The sequence below is a fragment of the Anomaloglossus baeobatrachus genome, chromosome 1 (genome assembly GCF_048569485.1).
Source record: "Anomaloglossus baeobatrachus isolate aAnoBae1 chromosome 1, aAnoBae1.hap1, whole genome shotgun sequence".
Lineage (NCBI taxonomy): Eukaryota > Metazoa > Chordata > Amphibia > Anura > Aromobatidae > Anomaloglossus > Anomaloglossus baeobatrachus.
In genome coordinates this window covers 859,725,414-859,744,384 of record NC_134353.1, presented here as the reverse complement: position 1 = coordinate 859,744,384, position 18,971 = coordinate 859,725,414, and the positions used below count along the sequence as shown (strand labels likewise).

General features: G+C 45.1%; 1 protein-coding gene across 1 annotated transcript in view; it reads left to right on the top strand.

Annotated features, from left to right (window-relative positions):
* The window catches only part of DMGDH (dimethylglycine dehydrogenase), a 129,087-nt gene that overhangs the window by 199 nt on the left and 109,917 nt on the right, over window positions 1-18,971 (top strand). Inside the window, exons 2-4 of the mRNA XM_075325700.1 lie at window positions 43-339; window positions 11,948-12,125; window positions 16,416-16,514. Of these exons, the coding sequence (XP_075181815.1) occupies window positions 206-339; window positions 11,948-12,125; window positions 16,416-16,514 (411 nt within the window). The 5' untranslated portion in view covers window positions 43-205. The remainder of the gene's footprint in view (window positions 1-42; window positions 340-11,947; window positions 12,126-16,415; window positions 16,515-18,971) is intronic.

Sequence of the window (18,971 nt, the reverse complement as noted above, 5' to 3'; positions counted from 1 at the left end):
TTAACAGATCATGAGCATTGATCAGTTTGTTTTTTCCTACAGGGGAAGATGAGGGCTGGTGCTGATTTGTGAAGCTGGAGGGCGGATCCTTGCAGTTTATAATCTCTCCCACTGTATGGTTTACTTTTTTTTTTTTTTGGTTTGCATGCATCTAAAGTTAGGGATTAAGAAGAGTGTATGAGATTTCAGAGCAGCACTCCTCAAGATGAGGCTCCAGCATGTGAGGCTCCTGCTGCAGAAGAGGGATCACTTACTACCAGCCAGAGGCAGGGTACAAGCGGGGGTCACTTGTGTGCAAGAGCCCCGGAGGACTGTCCGCACAGGTCCTAACGAAGCGAGGTGGGTGACATAACACGGTTTTAGTATTGATTTGACGCACATATATGTATATGTCTGTTCGTGTATCATCTTTAGGCTGTGTGTCCCCGATCAGTGTTCTCTGCGTTTTGGACAGCGTGTTCTCACTGCATCCAACATGTACAGTACAACTACAGTGGATGGGATTTATAGAAATCCCATGCCCACTGTGCGTGTTTTTCCCGTAGCATAAACTGACATGCGGTGCGGGTTCCCAAGTCACAGCATGTCAATTTACGCAGGGAGAACATAAAGAAAGTCCACAGCGGCCCATATCCTGATTGTGGGCATGGGCCACTGCGGTACTGGCAGCTCTGCAGGAGAGGACATGCTGCGCCCAGGACACTATGTCCGGATCATGGGCACGTACTCTAAAGGGTGCTTTACACGCTGCAACATCGCTAACGATATATCGTCGGGGTCACGTCGTTAGTGACGCACATCCGGCACCGTTAGCAACATCGCAGCGTGTGACACCTAGGAGCAACGATCACAAAAACATCAAAAATCATTGACACGTCGCTCCTTTTCATAATATCGTTGGTGCATGCCGCTGGTTGTTCGTCGTTCCTGCGGCGTCACACATCGCTATGTGTGACACCGCAGGAACGACGGACATCTCCTTACCTGCGTCCACCGGCAATGAGGAAGGAAGGAGGTGGACGGCATGTTCCGGTCGCTCATCTCCAACCTCCCTTTGCTATTGGGCGGACGCTTAGTGACGCCGCAGTGACGTTACTATGACACCGAATGCACCCCCCCCTTGAAGGAGGGATTGTTCGACGGTCACAGCGACGTCGCTGAAAAGGTATGTGCTTGTGACGCTGCCGTAGCGATAATGTTTGCTATGGCAGCGATCACCAAATGTCGCACGAATGACGGGGGCGGGTGCTATCGCTAGCGATGTCGCAGCGTGCAAAGCACCCTTTAGTGTACTATAATGAATTAGACCAGAATTGAATCGGAAGGTAACTGGATACATAGTGACTGTATACAATGTTTCTATTTCTTTCCACTATCAGCCCTATAAAACTTCACTTCCTATTAACCCCCTAATTGTTACACCTAGTAATTAACTTTTCATCTTTCCTCCATCCACCCCATGCATCTCACCTGCTCCTCATATTTGTTGCTCAACTTAAAATCCTCATAGCCTCTCCTACTCCCACTGATGTACTGATGCTCTCTCTGCTTCTCCTCATTGCTGGTGATATCTCTCCAAATGCTGGCCCTCTTCATCCCAGATCCACAGTCCGTTTTACCTCCCATCGATTATCTACCACTATTTCTGTAACCTTTCTAACCTTATACCCATTCACCCGGCCCCCACTCCTCCAGTGCCTCTAACAAGAGTCCTATGGAACGCTCGCTTTTTAAGCAACATTCATACATCCATAACCTTTTCATCACTAACAAACTCTCCTTCCTTGGCATCACCAAAACCTGGCTCACCCCCTCTGACACCACCTCACCAGCTGCACTGTTTTAGGCTATGTGTCCACGTTGCTTTTTACCTGCTTTTTACCTGCTTTTTTGCTGCTTTTTCAACTGCAGCGTTTAATGCCAAAATGGATGTGTTCTTCTATTCAAGCAAAGTCTATGGGAATTTGGGTTTCTTGTCCGCACTATGCAGTTCAAACTGCAGCCTTTTTGTGGCAGAACTTTGGACAAAAACTCAGCTTTGCAGTGCAAAACCCAAATGGCAAAAACAATTGACATGTCAATTGTTTTTGCCATTTGCGTTTTGAACTGCAAAGCAGAGTTTTTGACCAAATTTCTGCCAGAAAAAGGCTGCAGTTTGAACTGCATAGTGCGGACAAGAAACCCAAATTCCCATAGACTTTGCTTGAAAAGCAGAACACATCTATTTTGGCATTAAATGCTGCAGTTGAAAAAGCAGGTAAAAAGCAGGTAAAAAGCAACGTGGACACATAGCCTTATGGTAGTTTCCATCTTTTTCACACACCACATGCCAGCAATAAGCATGGTGAGGGAGTTGTTTTCTCCTGTCTGATAATTGCTCCTTCACCCCAATTCCATGACAACCCTCCATTACTCTCCCTCCTTTGGCAGAGCACTCTGCACATCTATTCCCTCTCAAACTACCATTTGGCTGTCAATTACCGCTCCCCAGGGCCGGCCACCACCATTTTTGACCACTTCACCACCTAGCTGTTTCATTTCCGTTCAGCTGACATACCCACTGTCATCATGTGCGACTTCAACATCCCCATTGACACTCCCCACTTGGCTGTCTCTTAGCTTCTAACACTCTCTTCCTCCTTCGGCCTGGCTCAATGGTCCTCTCTAGCCACCCACAAAGATGGCAACATACTAGTCCTCATCTTTACCTGCCTATGTTCCCTATCTAACCTCTCTAACTCACCTGTCCCCCGTCTGACCACAACTTACTCTCATTCACTTCACTCTCCTTTCCAAGTGCACACACGTACACACCTTCGCACAAATCTCAAATACCTTGATTTGACACTCTCAATTTCTGAGTCCCTTTTCCCTCTTGCAGACACAGGTTCTCTACACAATGAAGATGCTCCTGCTGCTGCTTTATGTAATACCACAATAGCTGCAGCTCTCAAATCGGTCGCCCCCCCCCACGCATACCAACACTTGCACAATCAACAGGCAACCCTGCCACACCAACCTAACTAAACAACTGAGGCGGTCTTCCAGGGTTGCTGAGCAGAGATGGAAGGGATCTCATTCCAACGAGCACTTCATCGCATGCAAGCATTCACTCACCACTTTCAAGTCCAGTCTCACTGCTGCAAAAAACTTACCTCTCATTTCTCATATTTTCCTTGTCTCATGACACTAAACAGCTATTCAACATCTTCAGTTCTTTCTTCATCCCCGACACCTCCACCTTCTCCTCCTCTCAGCCAAAGACTTTGACTACATCAGAGAAAACTTTGCCCTACAGTCCCCACAGCCCCTCTTCGTAAATACTAAGCCCTCTGCCTCCAAAAACATGTCTCGATCATGTCCATCCTCAAAAAGCCCTTCCTTAACCCATCCTCTGTGTCTAGCTATCTCCCCATATCACTTCTCCCCTACACCACAAAACTACTAGAACAGCATGTCCATCTTGAACTGTCCTCCCACCTTTCCTCCTGCTCCCTCTTTGACCGGTAACAACCTGGCTTCCAACTGCATCATTCCACTGAAACTAATTACCTACTAACTGACAAAGCCAAGTGACACTACTCTGTCCTCCTCCTGGACCTGTCCTGTGCCTTCGACACAGTGGACCATTACCTCCTACTACAAATTCTCTCATCTCTTGCCATCACAGAGTTGCCCGTTATCTTGGATCTTTTCATACCTAACTGACCAGACATTCAGCGTCTCGCACTCTCATACACCCTTATCTAGCCCCCATATCTGTCCGTGTCCTCCAAGGTTCCATTATTGTACCCTTCTTCTTTTCCATCTATACCTTCGGCCTGGCACAGTTTAAAAAGTCCTACGGCTTTCAGTATCATCTCTATGCTGATGATACGCAGATCTACCTCTCTGGACACAATATCTTCTCCTAACTAACCAGAATCCCACAATGTCTGTCTGCTATGTCGTCATCCTTTTTCTCCTCTCGATTTCTAATACTTAACGTGGACAAAACAGAATTCATCATCTTTCCCTCATCTCACTCAACCCCCCCCAACAGACCTATCTATCATAGTCAATGGCTGCTCACTCTCCCCAGTCCCGCAAGCTCACTGCCTCGGGGTAACCCTTGACTCTATTCTTTCCTTTAAGCAACGTATCAAAGTCCTTTCCACCTCCAGCCGACTCAACGTAAATATATTTCCCAGATCTGTACATTCCTTAACCAAGATTCAGCAAAAACACTAGTGCTTGCCCTCATCAACTCTCGCCTTGACTACTGCAATCTCCTGCTCGGTGGCCTCTCTTTTAACACTCTTGCTCCCATCCAATCTATTGTAAACACTGCTGCCTGACTAATCCACCTGTCCTCCTTGCTATTCCCAGCCTCTCCTCTCTGCCAATCTCTTCACTGGCTTCAAATTACCCAAAGACTCCAGTACAAACCCATCCACAACCTCTCTCCTCCATACATCTGTGACCTCCTCTCAAGATACCTAACTGCACACAACCTCCGATCCTCACAATATCTCCTGCTCTACTCCCCTCTTATCTCCTCATCCCACAATCCCATATAAGATTTCTCTTGTGCATCCCCCATACTCTGGAACTCTCTACCCCAACATATCAAACTCTTGCCTACCTTGGAAAATTTCAAAAGGAACCTAAAGATTCCTCTTCTGACAAGCCTCAACCTGCAATAACCTGAAGTCCACTATATCATTGTACAACAATCTCCACCCTCACCCTCTACTGTATCCTCACCCATGGCCTGTAGCACTGGCGGACAGAGGCAGAAAAGGGCACCTGTGCAAGAATAGTAACTGGGCCCTTTGCAGTCCAGTAGCTCATTAGATTGCATCATTTTACCTGGTTTGTAGATTAAAATTGGCCTCCTTATCTCTTGGAAACCTGTGCAGTTGAACAGGCTGCACCAATGATATGTCTGCCCATGGCCTGTAGACTGTAATCCCTCGTGGGCAGGATCCTCTCTCCTCCTGTACCAATCTGTGCCTTGTATTGTTTATTGTACTGTATCCTTTTCACATGTAAAGTGCCATGGAATAAATGTTGCTATGATAATAATACAATGGTTCCAGCATCGACACAACGCATAAATATGTATATAGCGTGTCCAGTACTGACATGACGCACATACAGTTAGGTCCAGAAATATTTGGACAGTGACACAATTTTCGCGAGTTGGGCTCTGCATGCCACCACATTAAATTTGAAATGAAATCTCTACAACAGAATTCAAGTGCAGATTGTAACGTTTAATTTGAAGGTTTGAACAAAAATATCTGATAGAAATTGTAGGAATTGTACACATTTCTTTACAAACACTCCACATTTTAGGAGGTCAAAAGTAATTGGACAAATAAACCAAACCCAAACAAAATATTTTTATTTTCAATATTTTGTTGCGAATACTTTGGAGGCAATCACTGCCTTAAGTCTGGAACCCATGGACATCACCAAACGCTGGGTTTCCTCCTTCTTAATGCTTTGCCAGGCCTTTACAGCCGCAGCCTTCAGGTCTTGCTTGTTTGTGGGTCTTTCCGTCTTAAGTCTGGATTTGAGCAAGTGAAATGCATGCTCAATTGGGTTAAGATCTGGTGATTGACTTGGCCATTGCAGAATGTTCCACTTTTTTGCACTCATGAACTCCTGGGTAGCTTTGGCTGTATGCTTGGGGTCATTGTCCATCTGTACTATGAAGCGCCGTCTGATCAACTTTGCGGCATTTGGCTGAATCTGGGCTGAAAGTATATCCCGGTACACTTCAGAATTCATCCGGCTACTCTTGTCTGCTGTTATGTCATCAATAAACACAAGTGACCCAGTGCCATTAAAAGCCAAGCATGCCCATGCCATCACGTTGCCTCCACCATGTTTTACAGAGGATGTGGTGTGCCCTGGATCATGTGCCGTTCCCTTTCTTCTCCAAACTTTTTTCTTCCCATCATTCTGGTACAGGTTGATCTTTGTCTCATCTGTCCATAGAATACTTTTCCAGAACTGAGCTGGCTTCATGAGGTGTTTTTCAGCAAATGTAACTCTGGCCTGTCTATTTTTGGAATTGATGAATGGTTTGCATCTAGATGTGAACCCTTTGTATTTACTTTCATGGAGTCTTCTCTTTACTGTTGACTTAGAGACTGATACACCTACTTCACTGAGAGTGTTCTGGACTTCAGTTGATGTTGTGAACGGGTTCTTCTTCACCAAAGAAAGTATGCGGCGATCATCCACCACTGTTGTCATCCGTGGACGCCCAGGCCTTTTTGAGTTCCCAAGCTCACCAGTCAATTCCTTTTTTCTCAGAATGTACCCGACTGTTGATTTTGCTACTCCAAGCATGTCTGCTTTCTCTCTGATGGATTTTTTTCTTTTTTTTTTCAGCCTCAGTATGTTCTGCTTCACCTCAATTGAGAGTTCCTTAGACCGCATGTTGTCTGGTCACAGCAACAGCTTCCAAATGCAAAACCACACACCTGTAATCAACCCCAGACCTTTTAACTACTTCATTGATTACAGGTTAACGAGGGAGATGCCTTCAGAGTTAATTGCAGCCCTTAGAGTCCCTTGTCCAATTACTTTTGGTCCCTTGAAAAAGAGGAGGCTATGCATTACAGAACTATGATTCCTAAACCCTTTTTCTCCGATTTGGATGTGAAAACTCTCATATTGCAGATGGGAGTGTGCACTTTCAGCCCATATTATATATATAATTGTATTTCTGAACATGTTTTTGTAAACAGCTAAAATAACAAAACTTGTGTCACTGTCCAAATATTTCTGGACCTAACTGTATATGTATGCAAATGGTACCTGTATTATTTTAGTGAAGTTAAATCATTGTGATTAACACATCTACAGCAGAGCTGCATTTTACTTCTTAGAGTGCTCCATGATTGTTAAATGAATGGGGTTGATTAGAAATAGTGACAGTCATGTAAACAGGCTGTGTCTGGTATTACACCTTAGTCCCATTCGCTTTTCTAATATTATGACCCCTTTGCACTCATTTAAAATAATTCAGAATGTTTTGTCTTGCATGAACTCTACAGATAACACATTCTAATGGTACTAAATTACCTGTACTATATCTGCAGTATTATATGTGCAATGATCAATGCTGATTTAGAGTACAAGACCCCGGCAGACCCTGTCAGGAATAGAGAGGTGGCCAAACGTGCATCTTTATGTATTCCTTTCTTTGAGAGTTCAGAAAATCTCCTATTGATCTGCCATATGTGTCCCAGATAGGAAAAGTCATTACAATTACAGTGTAACCTTAGATTATGAGTATAATTGGTTCCGGCAGTGTGCTCTTAAACCAAGTTACTCTTATATCAAAGCGAATTTTCCCAAAGGAATTACCAGTAATTGAAACACAGACAATTCGTTCCACAACCCAAAAAATATTTACTGTATTTATACAAACTTATGACAGTAATACAATATAATTTCCTGTATTCATATAAAATTACAGTACACGAATACAAAATACTGTACAGTAAAAAACATAAAACAAATTATACTGCACATTAGCTTCCAATAGAATTGTTGGTGTGCGGGAGGTACAGTATAGAGAGAAAATGATGTATAAATATGACAACCTTTATTCTAGTACAATGCACAAAATACACACCCCAAATCTATTCTCCCCAAAATAAGGGCAGAACTAAGCCAAATGTGGGGTAGGAATATGTCGCGGGCGGAGGAGGGGACGCCGCGCTCTCCCACTGCTCGGGTCCGGCTGCCGCGGCTGCTGCGGCCTGCTGCTGCTCGGTGGCTCGAGCGATGGGCCGGATCCCGTGGACTCTAGCGGCGCTCCTCGCCCGTGAGTGAAAGGGGGGTTTTGGTTGTGGGGATTGTTTATTGTCTGTGGCGCCACCCACGGTTGTGGTGATTGAGTGCACACCACCGCTGCTCTGGCTGGGGGATCCCGGGAGTGATGGTATGGAGCAGCCAGTTGTTGTGTTGCCCCTCCGTGGGTAGGGGTTGGTAATCCCGGGGCCCAGTGATGAAGTTGGGATGGTGGACAGGCGGGTTATGGGGCCTGTGGAGGTGCAGGGGCAGCGCAGTGCCGCACGTCACGGAGGTACTCACTCAGCCAGTAAACACGACACAGTTCTCGGTAAACAAACGGCTGGTTGGACGGGTCCCTCGGACGGTTGCGGTGCTGTTGTTCCCTGCAGTTGACGGTGACTGTCTCTTCCCTGCACCTATGTGTAGTCTGTTGGTAGCGATGGATTCCCACCGGTAACCCGCTCCTCAGCCTGGATATGGGCCGGAGGAGCCCCACTCTTGCCCGCAGGCGCTGGCCCTGGGAAACTGGTGCCTTGGCGGTGGCGGTGTCTCCCCTTTACGGTTGGACTGTTGCCTTCAAACGGGACTTGGTTGTTGGGAGACAGTCGTCCCCTTCACTGACAGATTTGGCAAATTATGGCGACTCCTAGCCTTGCCGGGATCCGAAAGGCCCCTGCCCTGGTGCTGACTGTTCTTCGTATACCGCTCCGGTACCGCCGGGTCACCACCCGTCCACGGTCCTTTCGGCAACCTCCGAGCAATCTCTCCTGCAGACGGTCACCGCCGTCTGCCAACCTTGCTGTCTCAGTCCGGGGCACACACCCGGACCAACTTCAGGCTTCCTGCTGTCACTTTCTTCACTTTCTACTTTTCCTCCTTCCACTTCACTGTTTACTCCTTCACTTCCCTAGCTTATCTGCCTGGTTTTCCCGCCTCCAGAGCTGTGAACTCCTCGGTGGGTGGAGACAACCGCCTGGCCCACCCCCTGGTGTGGACACCAGCCCCTGGAGGAAGGCAACAAGGATTTTCAGTTTTGACCTAGTGTGTACCTGCAGGGAATGTAGGGTGCGTGTGGTGTAGTGACCTGTGACTCCTGGCTTGCCCAGGGCGTCACAAATACTGCACAGGCAATTGGATTACAGTACAAGCGATGTGCTGCACTGGTTTGCAGAAAGAAAGTACAATACTGTATCCACATATGCAAATTGATAGACATGCTATATAGCAGTCATGGCGAACCTTTTACAGGCCGAGTGCCCAAACTGTAGCCCTAAACCCATTTTTTTTTCCGAAGTGCCAACCAATCCTATTATGTAAATAATTAATTGTAACCTTACCTTTGCAGTCTTCTCTTCTCTTCAGAAGGGGCATCACGCTCATGCTTACCACACATTGAAGCTGGCCCCTGCCCTTTCCAGACACAGCAGTTGGATTGATCTTTCTGGAAAAAAAATTGCAGCATATTAGACAGAGATTTTAGCCTGGAATGCAATCAGATGTCACCCTGTAATCCACATCTACATTTCAAAGTCTGAACATCTTGAAATCCCATAAAGACGTACGAGTGGCTCCCCTCCCCATCATCCTCCATCCTCACATGCATGTTTTCCCAATCCTGGCATGCATGTTTCCTCCATCCTGGCATGCATGTTTCCTCCATCCTGGCATGCATGTTTCTTCCATCCTGGCATGCATGTTTCCTCCATCCTCACATGCATGTTTCCTCCATCCTCACATGCATGTTTCCTCCATCCTGGCATGCATGTTTCCTCCATCCTGGCATGCATATTTCCTCCATCCTCACATGCATGTTTCCTCCATCCTCACATGCATGTTTCCTCCATCCTCACATGCATGTTTCCTCCATCCTCACATGCATGTTTCCTCCATCCTGGTATGCATGTTTCCTCCATCCTGGTATGCATGTTTCCTCCATCCTCACATGCATGTTTCCTCCATCCTGGTATGCATGTTTCCTCCATCCTCACATGCATGTTTCCTCCATCCTGGTATGCATGTTTCCTCCATCCTGGCATGCATGTTTCCTCCATCCTGGCATGCATGTTTCCTCCATCCTGGTATGCATGTTTCCTCCATCCTGGTATGCATGTTTCCTCCATCCTCACATGCATGTTTCCTCCATCCTCACATGCATGTTTCCTCCATCCTCGCATGCATGTTTCCTCCATCCTCGCATGCATGTTTCCTCCATCCTCGCATGCATGTTTCCCCCATCCTGGCATGCATGGTTCCCCATCCTGGCATGCATGGTTCCCCATCCTGGCATGCATGTTTCCCCCCCATCCTGGCATGCATGTCCCCACCCCATGCTGGCATGTGCGTTCCCCCCCCCCCCCACCCCACGCTGCCATGTGCATTCCCCCCACCCCACGCTGCCATGTGCGTTCCCCCACCCCATGCTGGCTCTGCCCCCCCATCCCCACCTTGGCACAGCCGCACACGAGTTAGAAAAAAAAAAAAAGAAAAAGCGCAACACACAACTTACCTGCACACGCTCCCCCGCTGCGCGGTGCTGGGTCCTCAGTTCCCACGCGGCCAGCAGACGGCACCGGCGCCGCTCCTCCGTCTCCTAGGCAACACACCTGCAGCCTGGGAGAGGAGGAGTGTCAGAGCGGAGGAGAAATGTCTCCTCCGCTCCAACACAGATTTGATCTGCCGGCGCCACTGCACTAGCAGACCAAAGCTGCAGCATCGGGCGACAGCACGCGTGCCACCAGAATGGGCTCAGCGTGCCCCTGGTGGCACGTGTGCCATAGGTTCGCCATCACTGCTATATAGTATATACTGTACAATGGTATACTGTATACAATATACAGTACATATGTACAGAAATGTACCTCCAGAGCGGGTAAGAACATGGTGAAAGGACAGAACCGGAAGTGTACACGGTGAGTATTTGCTCTTATTGCAAAGCATTGCTCTTAAACCAAGTTACAAATTTTTAAAAAGCTTTGCTTGTCTTGCAAAACGCTCTCAAACCAAGTTACTTTTAAACCAAGGTTCCACTGTATTGTCGATTTTTTTTTTTTTTTTTTTTTTTTTTTTTTTTTTTTTTTTCCTGGGGCGTTTACTTTTATCTAATATATAAAGCTGAATGTGTGTATGTGTTTGTGTATGTACAGTATGTCCGGGATTGGCATCTACACCGTCGCAGCTACAGCCACAACATTTTGCACACTCACACGTCTGGACCCCGAGAGCGTCATAGGCTATGTTTTGAAGGGAAATTTTAACCCCGCACTTTACAGTTATTCACCAAAAAACTGCCTCCATTAAAGCGAATGGAGCTGGGAGCCACAGTGCAGCCAGAATTTCAGAAGAATGCGCAGCCACGCCCTTATATGGAATGTTGGCGTGTCACAATGCAGCCAGGGAAAGAGACAGACACAGACAGGAAAAGAAACCGACACAAAGAGACAGACACAGACAAAGAGACAGACTGACAGGGAAAGAGACAGACACAGACAAAGAGAAAGAGACAGACACAGGGAAACAGACAGGGAAAGAAAGGGAAAGAGACAGACAGGGTAAGAGACAGACAAAGGCAGGTAAAGAGACAGACAAAGAGACACACAGGGGAAGAGACATAGGGAAAAAGGGAAAGAGACAGACAGGGAAAGAGAGGGAAAGAGACAGACAGGGAAAGAAAGAGACAGACAGGGAAAGAGACAGACAGGGAAAGAGATTGAGACAGACAGACAGACAAAGATAGAGAGACAGAGAGATATATACAGAGGTGGAGAGAAACAGAGAGACAGTTACTATCCTGGGTGTTAATACATTCTATTTATACATTCTATCCCGGGAATGTTAATACATTCTATTTTGTTAACAACAGTTCTTAACCCGGGCGAAGCCGCGTAGTACAGCTAGTTCAAAATATAGATGTTATGTTATAGCATAAAAGGGGTCTCCTCACCTCAAATATTTCTAGCATATCCAGACATGGAGTGTGTATGACAACTGTATGTTACCTGTCCTGTCCACACTTTCACTACAATATTCTCCCAGTAAACTGTCCGCACCATAGATACATAACTGGCCTTATATAACCTCCAATGGTGACATAGTTGGTGCACTGCATTACTTTATTTATATTCTCTTTTTTTGTATTTGTATTTATTAGCAATGTGGAAAGCAAATCTTCCGTTTTGGGAAAGAGATGGAAGGACACTGCGAACACTGTTATTATTGGTGGTGGATGCGTGGGGGTGAGCCTGGCATATCACCTTGCTAAGGCTGGCATGAAGGATGTGGTACTACTAGAGAAATCCGAACTTACAGCTGGATCCACATGGCACGCAGTAAGTGTTGTTTTCCTACATTCATATAAATGTTATTGCATATGAGAATTGACTGGTAATGAAATTTATGGCTGATTTCTACCAGAACTGGCACCACACCGGCCCGTGGGTTGTCTGGTATTGCCGTCCAGCTTGATTGAAGAGAGTTGACCCCTTAGTGACGGAGCTAATTTTCACCTTGATGACCAGACCAAATTTTGCAATTCTGACCAGTGTCACTTTATGAGGTTATAGCTCTGGAACGCTTCAACGGATCCCAGTGATTCTGAGACTGTTTTTTCGTTACATATTGGACTTCACGTTAGTACCAAATTTTGGACAATATTTTTTGCATTTTTTATGAAAAAAAATGAATTTTGGCAACAATTTTGAAAATGTATCAATTTTCAACTTTTGAATTTTTATACCGTTAAACCAGAGAGTTATGTCACATAAAATAGTTAATAAATATTATTTCCCACGTGTCTACTTTACATCGGCGCAATTTTTGAAACAACATTTTTTTGGGGTTAGAAGGGTTCAAAGTCAATCAGCATTTTCCCAGTTTTTCAACAAAATTTACAAAATCTTTTTTTTTTTTTTACGGACCACATCACATTTAAAGTGTCTGAGAGGCCGAAATGATAGAAAATACCCAAAAGTGACCTCATTCTTGAAACTGCACCCCTCAAGGTACTCAAATTCACATTCATGAAGTTTATTAAACCTTCAGGTGCATCACATGATCTAAAGCAATGTGGAATGAAAAAAAAATAAAATATATATTTTACCTAAAAATGTTGATCTAGCACCAATTTATTCACTTTTAGAAGAATTAACACAGCAAATTGGAACACAATATTTGTTCCCCAGTTGCTCCTGAGCGCGCTGATACCTCACATGTGGTCAGAAACCTCTGTTTGGACAAATGGGAGGGCTCAGAACAGAAGGAGCAATATTTGAATTTTAGAAAAACAAATTTTTACTACAAAAACCAAGTAGCTTTTTTTCACAAGGGTATCAGGAAAAAATTAACCATAAAATGTATTGTGCAATTTCTCCTGAGTTCGCCGATACCTCATATGTTCTGGAAATCAACTGTTTGGGTGCATGGCAGGGCTCGGAAGGGTAAGAAGCGCCATTTGACTGCAAAATTGGCTGGAATCATTAGTGAACGCCATGTCACGTTTGGAGAGCCCCTGTGGTGCCTAAACAGTGGCGCTCCCCCACAAGAGACCCCATTCTGGAAACTAGACCTTTCAAGGATTTTATCCAGTGGTATAAGTGAGCATTTTGAACCCAGGTACTTCACAGAATTTGATAACATTAAGCCTGCTTTACATGTTACGATTTCGCATACGATATCGTATGCGATCGTAACCGCCCCCATCGTATGTGCGGCACGTTCAATTTGTTGACCGTGTCTCACAAATGATTAACCCCCCTCATACGTACTTACCCGTCCATATGACCTCGATGTGGGCGGCGAACGTCCACTTTCTGGAGTTGGAGGGACATTCGGCGTCACATCGATGTCTTGCGGCAGCTGGCCAATAGAAGCGGAGGGGCTGAGATGAGCGGGACGTAAACATCCCGCCCACCTCCTTCCTTCCGCATTGTTGGCGGGAGCCGCAGACGGAGGTAAGCTGTCGTTCAATGTTCCCGGGGTGTCACACACTGCAATGTGTGCTGCCTTGGGAACATTGAACAACCGCACGTTCAATTTTTGAGGAATGAATGACGTGCATGCGATGAACGGATTTTCGTTCAAGCGCAATTGCATGGAGGTTTTACATGCTACAATCATACTTACGATGCCGGATGTGCGTCACTTTCGACGTGACCCCGCCGACTCATCGTAAGATTTATGGTAGCGTCTAAAGCGGGCTTTAGGCCGTCATATTGAATATTTTTTTCTTTTTTCATGAAAAAGTTGCTTTAGCACCAAATTTCTCACTTTTCAAGAGGAAACACCAAAAAGTGGACCCCATAGTTTGTTATCCAATTTCTTATGAGCGCAGGGATACCCCACATGTGGCCAAAACCCTCTGTTTGGACAGACTGGAGGGCTTGGAATGGAAGGAGTACCATTTAAATTTTGAAAAGTTGAAATAAATTGCGGGCACCATGTCGCATTTGCAGGGCCCCTAGGATACCTATACAGCAGAAACCTCCCCACAAGTGACCCCAATTTCGAAACTAGACTTTTCAAGGATTTTATTCAGGGGAATAGTGAGCATTTTGAACCCCCAGGGGCATCACAAAAATGTTGCTCTAGCAGCAAATTTCTCACTTTTAGGCTATGTGCCCACGATCCGGCGACACTGAGTCTGTGGAGATGTGAGCATTGTCCACAGAAGAACGCAGCTGCCTGTGACCACGATCCAGGTTCGGGCTGCTGCTGACTTTAACTCTATTCCTCCGCAGAGAACACTCGTCTCCGAAGCATAAATTGATATGCTGCAGTGCCAAATGTCAGTTTATGCTGTGGAGAAAATAAGCACAGTGGGCACAGGATTTCTAAAAATCCTTCCATTGAGCTTCTACTGTACAGTGCAGAGTTTTACACACAGCGAAAACACAGCGTCCAAAACGCTTGAAACCCTAATCGCTGTCACACAGCCTAAAAAGCTAGGAAGGATGGACAGACAGACAGATGTCAAACACATATGTCCCACCCCCCATACATATTTTAAGCTCTGGCACTAAAGGGTGCCTAGCCTTGTATTTAGCCAAAAGATAAATAATTAAAAAAAAACACCGACTTGGGGTCCCCCCATTTTTGATAGCCAGCTAGAGTAAAGCCACTTTACCTTGGTTGGTGATCCAAGTTGGAGGGCACCCCAGGCTTTTTTTTTTTTTTTTTTTTAATAATTATTTATAAATAAATAATTAAAAAAAAGTGGGGCCCCCCCAAATTGGTTCACCAGCCAAGGTAAGGGTAAGTTCACACAGTGCAATTTTCACGGCGGTTTTGCGCGTTTTTGGCCTCAAAACTGCATGGTTTTGCTTCCCCAGCAAAGTCTGAGTTTTCATTTTTGCTGTCCGCACACAACTTTTTTTTTTTTTAAGCTGCGTTTTTGAGCTTAAAAAAAAAAAATGGACATGTCAATTCTTTTCTGCGTTTTCCCCCCATGCAATGCATTGGAAAAACGCAGAGATCAAAAACGCACCAAATCGCGATAAAAACGCATGCGTTTTTTGCCGCGTTTTTTTGCCACGGGTGCGTTTATGTGCGTTTTTAGCGGCCAAAAACGCAGCGTCAAAAAAAAGCCCAGCAGTTTTTGATGTCATGGCGTCTATCTAATACCCAACATCACTGTCAGTAAAAATAAAAGAAAAAAAAAAAAAGACAAAAAAATTATTTGAAAAAAACACTCCCCAAAACATTCCCTCTTTCACCAATTTATTGTACAGAAAAAAAAAAATCGGGTCTCCTGTAATCAATTTTGGAGGTCCCACGACGACTCTGGATCTTCTAGAATATGGGGGAGAATGCTCAGAGAACGTATCCCCCATTTTCTAGGAGTGCAGACCCTCCATGTGAGGAGTGTGGGTGCAAAGATTCTGCACCTACTGTTCCCGGGTTCACATCAGCACAGTGCGTGCAGCCAGCACAGTGTTTCTCAAAGCAGGAAGCTGAGCTGACAGCTGATCTCTGCTCATGCGGCCAGCGTCTATTGTGAAGGAGGAGGGATCACCAGGGGATCAACGCTGCGCAAGGTACCAGAAACACCGGGAGGTATAGGGGGTGACCCTAGCTGGATCCGGGGAGGAGTTTTCTTTTCACATGCGACAGAAATCAGAGGAAGAGGGTGAATGCGAGCGGCGCGCTGGTGTGCGCGCCGCCATCTTGGGTTATCGGGAAGGGGTTGGAGGTCAGGGGGAGCACTTTGGCAACACCGGGGGACCGGAGGGGAATAGGGGAGGAGATTTATCTTCCATCTGACATGTTTGATCAAGCCAGGTGAAAGATAAATAATTTTTTACCGACACTGTCATTTATCTTAATGAAAGGCCATCAATGATAACGTAGTAGCCAATCTCTTTAAGTTAAGCTGCAATACCATATACAACCTGTGGACTGATGTGGAGCTGTTTCCGGAAAAGAGTAGCCATTTTTAGAAGATTTTGATGTTATCATTCAATTAAGTGTAACATATTTACAGGTACTTGCATGAGAAATATCAAGTTTATAGTAGATGGGGGGGGGGGGGGTCTGTTTTATGTAATATGTCTTCCTCTGTTTACGCCAATTAACTTTGGATGTAATCAAAAGAAACAACTAATGTAGTTGTTACTGATTTTCAGGCTGGACTTACAGCATATTTTCATCCTGGGATTAACCTAAAGAAAATCCATTACTACAGTATCAAGCTGTATGAAGACTTAGAAGAAGAGACCGGACAGGTATGATCCACATATACGTTATTACATGTGTAATCATTCTGATCAGATATCACTCAAGGCATTTATTCCAGTATTGGGCTGGAAAAGTAAGTTTTATCTATAGAGCTGATTACCTCTGGATGACTGATAGGGCTCGATCAGACTAATGTATAAACCGTTCATGTGCCGTTCGCAACATATAGCATACGGGCAGCACAAGGACGAATGCAGGTCAGTGCGATAATTCACATGAATGATTTTACACATTGATGGTAATCGCAGCACGCACTGCTTTGACCCGTATTCTGGATCAAACTCTCCCTTTATAAGTCAATGAGTGTGTAAAAGAAAAGGATCATATATGCATTACCATCTATATGCCGTACGCCATGCATTTTCACGGATCCATTACAATTATTAAGATAGGAAACTACAGTGCCTACAAGTAGTATTCAACCCCCTGCAGATTTAGCAGGTTTGATAAGATGCAAATAAGTTAGAGCCTGCAAACTTCAAACAAGAGCAGGATTTATTAACAGATGCATAAATCTTACAAACCAACAAGTTTATGTTGCTCAGTTAAATTTTAATAAATTTTCAACATAAAAGTGTGGGTCAATTATTATTCAACCCCTAGGTTTAATATTTTGTGGAATAGCCCTTGTTTGCAATTACAGCTAATAATCGTCTTTTATAAGACCTGATCAGGCCGGCACAGGTCTCTGGAGTTATCTTGGCCCACTCCTCCATGCAGATCTTCTCCAAGTTATCTAGGTTCTTTGGGTGTCTCATGTGGACTTTAATCTTGAGCTCCTTCCACAAGTTTTCAATTGGGTTAAGGTCAGGAGACTGACTAGGCCACTTCAACACCTTGATTTTTTCCCTCTTGAACCAGGCCTTGGTTTTCTTGGCTGTGTGCTTTGGGTCGTTGTCTTGTTGGAAGATGAAATGACGACCCATCTTAAGATCCTTGATGGAGGAGCGGAGGTTCTTGGCCAAAATCTCCAGGTAGGCCGTGCTATCCATCTTCCCATGGATGCGGACCAGATGGCCAGGCCCCTTGGCTGAGAAACAGCCCCACAGCATGATGCTGCCACCACCATGCTTGACTGTAGGGATGGTATTCTTGGGGTCGTATGCAGTGCCATCCAGTCTCCAAACGTCACGTGTGTGGTTGGCACCAAAGATCTCGATCTTGGTCTCATCAGACCAGAGAACCTTGAACCAGTGTGTCTCAGAGTCCTCCAAGTGATCATGAGCAAACTGTAGACGAGCCTTGACATGACGCTTTGAAAGTAAAGGTACCTTACGGGCTCGTCTGGAACGGAGACCATTGCGGTGGAGTACATTACTTATGGTATTGACTGAAACCAATGTCCCCACTGCCATGAGATCTTCCCGGAGCTCCTTCCTTGTTGTCCTTGGGTTAGCCTTGACTCTTCGGACAAGCCTGGCCTCGGCACGGGTGGAAACTTTCAAAGGCTGTCCAGGCCGTGGAAGGCTAACAGTAGTTCCATAAGCCTTCCACTTCCGGATGATGCTCCCAACAGTGGAGACAGGTAGGCCCAACTCCTTGGAAAGGGTTTTGTACCCCTTGCCAGCCTTGTGACCCTCCACGAGCTTGTCTCTGATGGCCTTGGAATGCTCCTTTTGTCTTTCCCATGTTGACCAAGTATGAGTGCTGTTCACAAGTTTGGGGAGGGTCTTAATTAGTCAGAAAAGGCTGGAAAAAGAGATAATTAATCCAAACATGTGAAGCTCATTGTTCTTTGTGCCTGAAATACTTTTTAATACTTTAGGGGAACCAAACAGAATTCTGGTGGATTGAGGGGTTGAATAATAAATGACCCTCTGAATAAACTTTTCACAATTTAAAAAAAATAAAAAAAGAAATAACATTCTTTTTTGCTGCAGTGCATTTCACACTTCCAGGCTGATCTACAGTCCAAATGTCACAATGCCAAGTTAATTCCGAATGTGTAAACCTGCTAAATCTGCAGGGGGTTGAATACTACTTGTAGGCACTGTATATTTGACTTGTATTTTATTTAATTGCTCGTGTAAAAATCGCATGCTACATAGATGTACAAAACAGACATATTGATGGCACACAGCTGTGAAAAACAGACATACGGATGCAGTACGGATAAGAAAAGCTGGCATGCGGAACGTAATGCAGATGAGAAAACTAATATAAATATATATATATATATATATATACTGTATAAATAGCTGTACTACCCGGCTTCGCCCGGGTTAATAACTGTTGTTAACAAAATAGAATGTATTAACATTCCCGGGATAGAATGTATAAATATAATATATTAACGCCCGGGATAGTAACTGTCTCTCTGTTTCTCTCCCATTCTCTGTCTGTCTCCCCCTCTGTATATCTCTCTCTCTCTCTCTCTCTCTCTCTCTCTCTCTCTCTCTCTCTCTCTCTGTCTGTCTCTGACTGTCTCAATCTTTTTCCCTGTC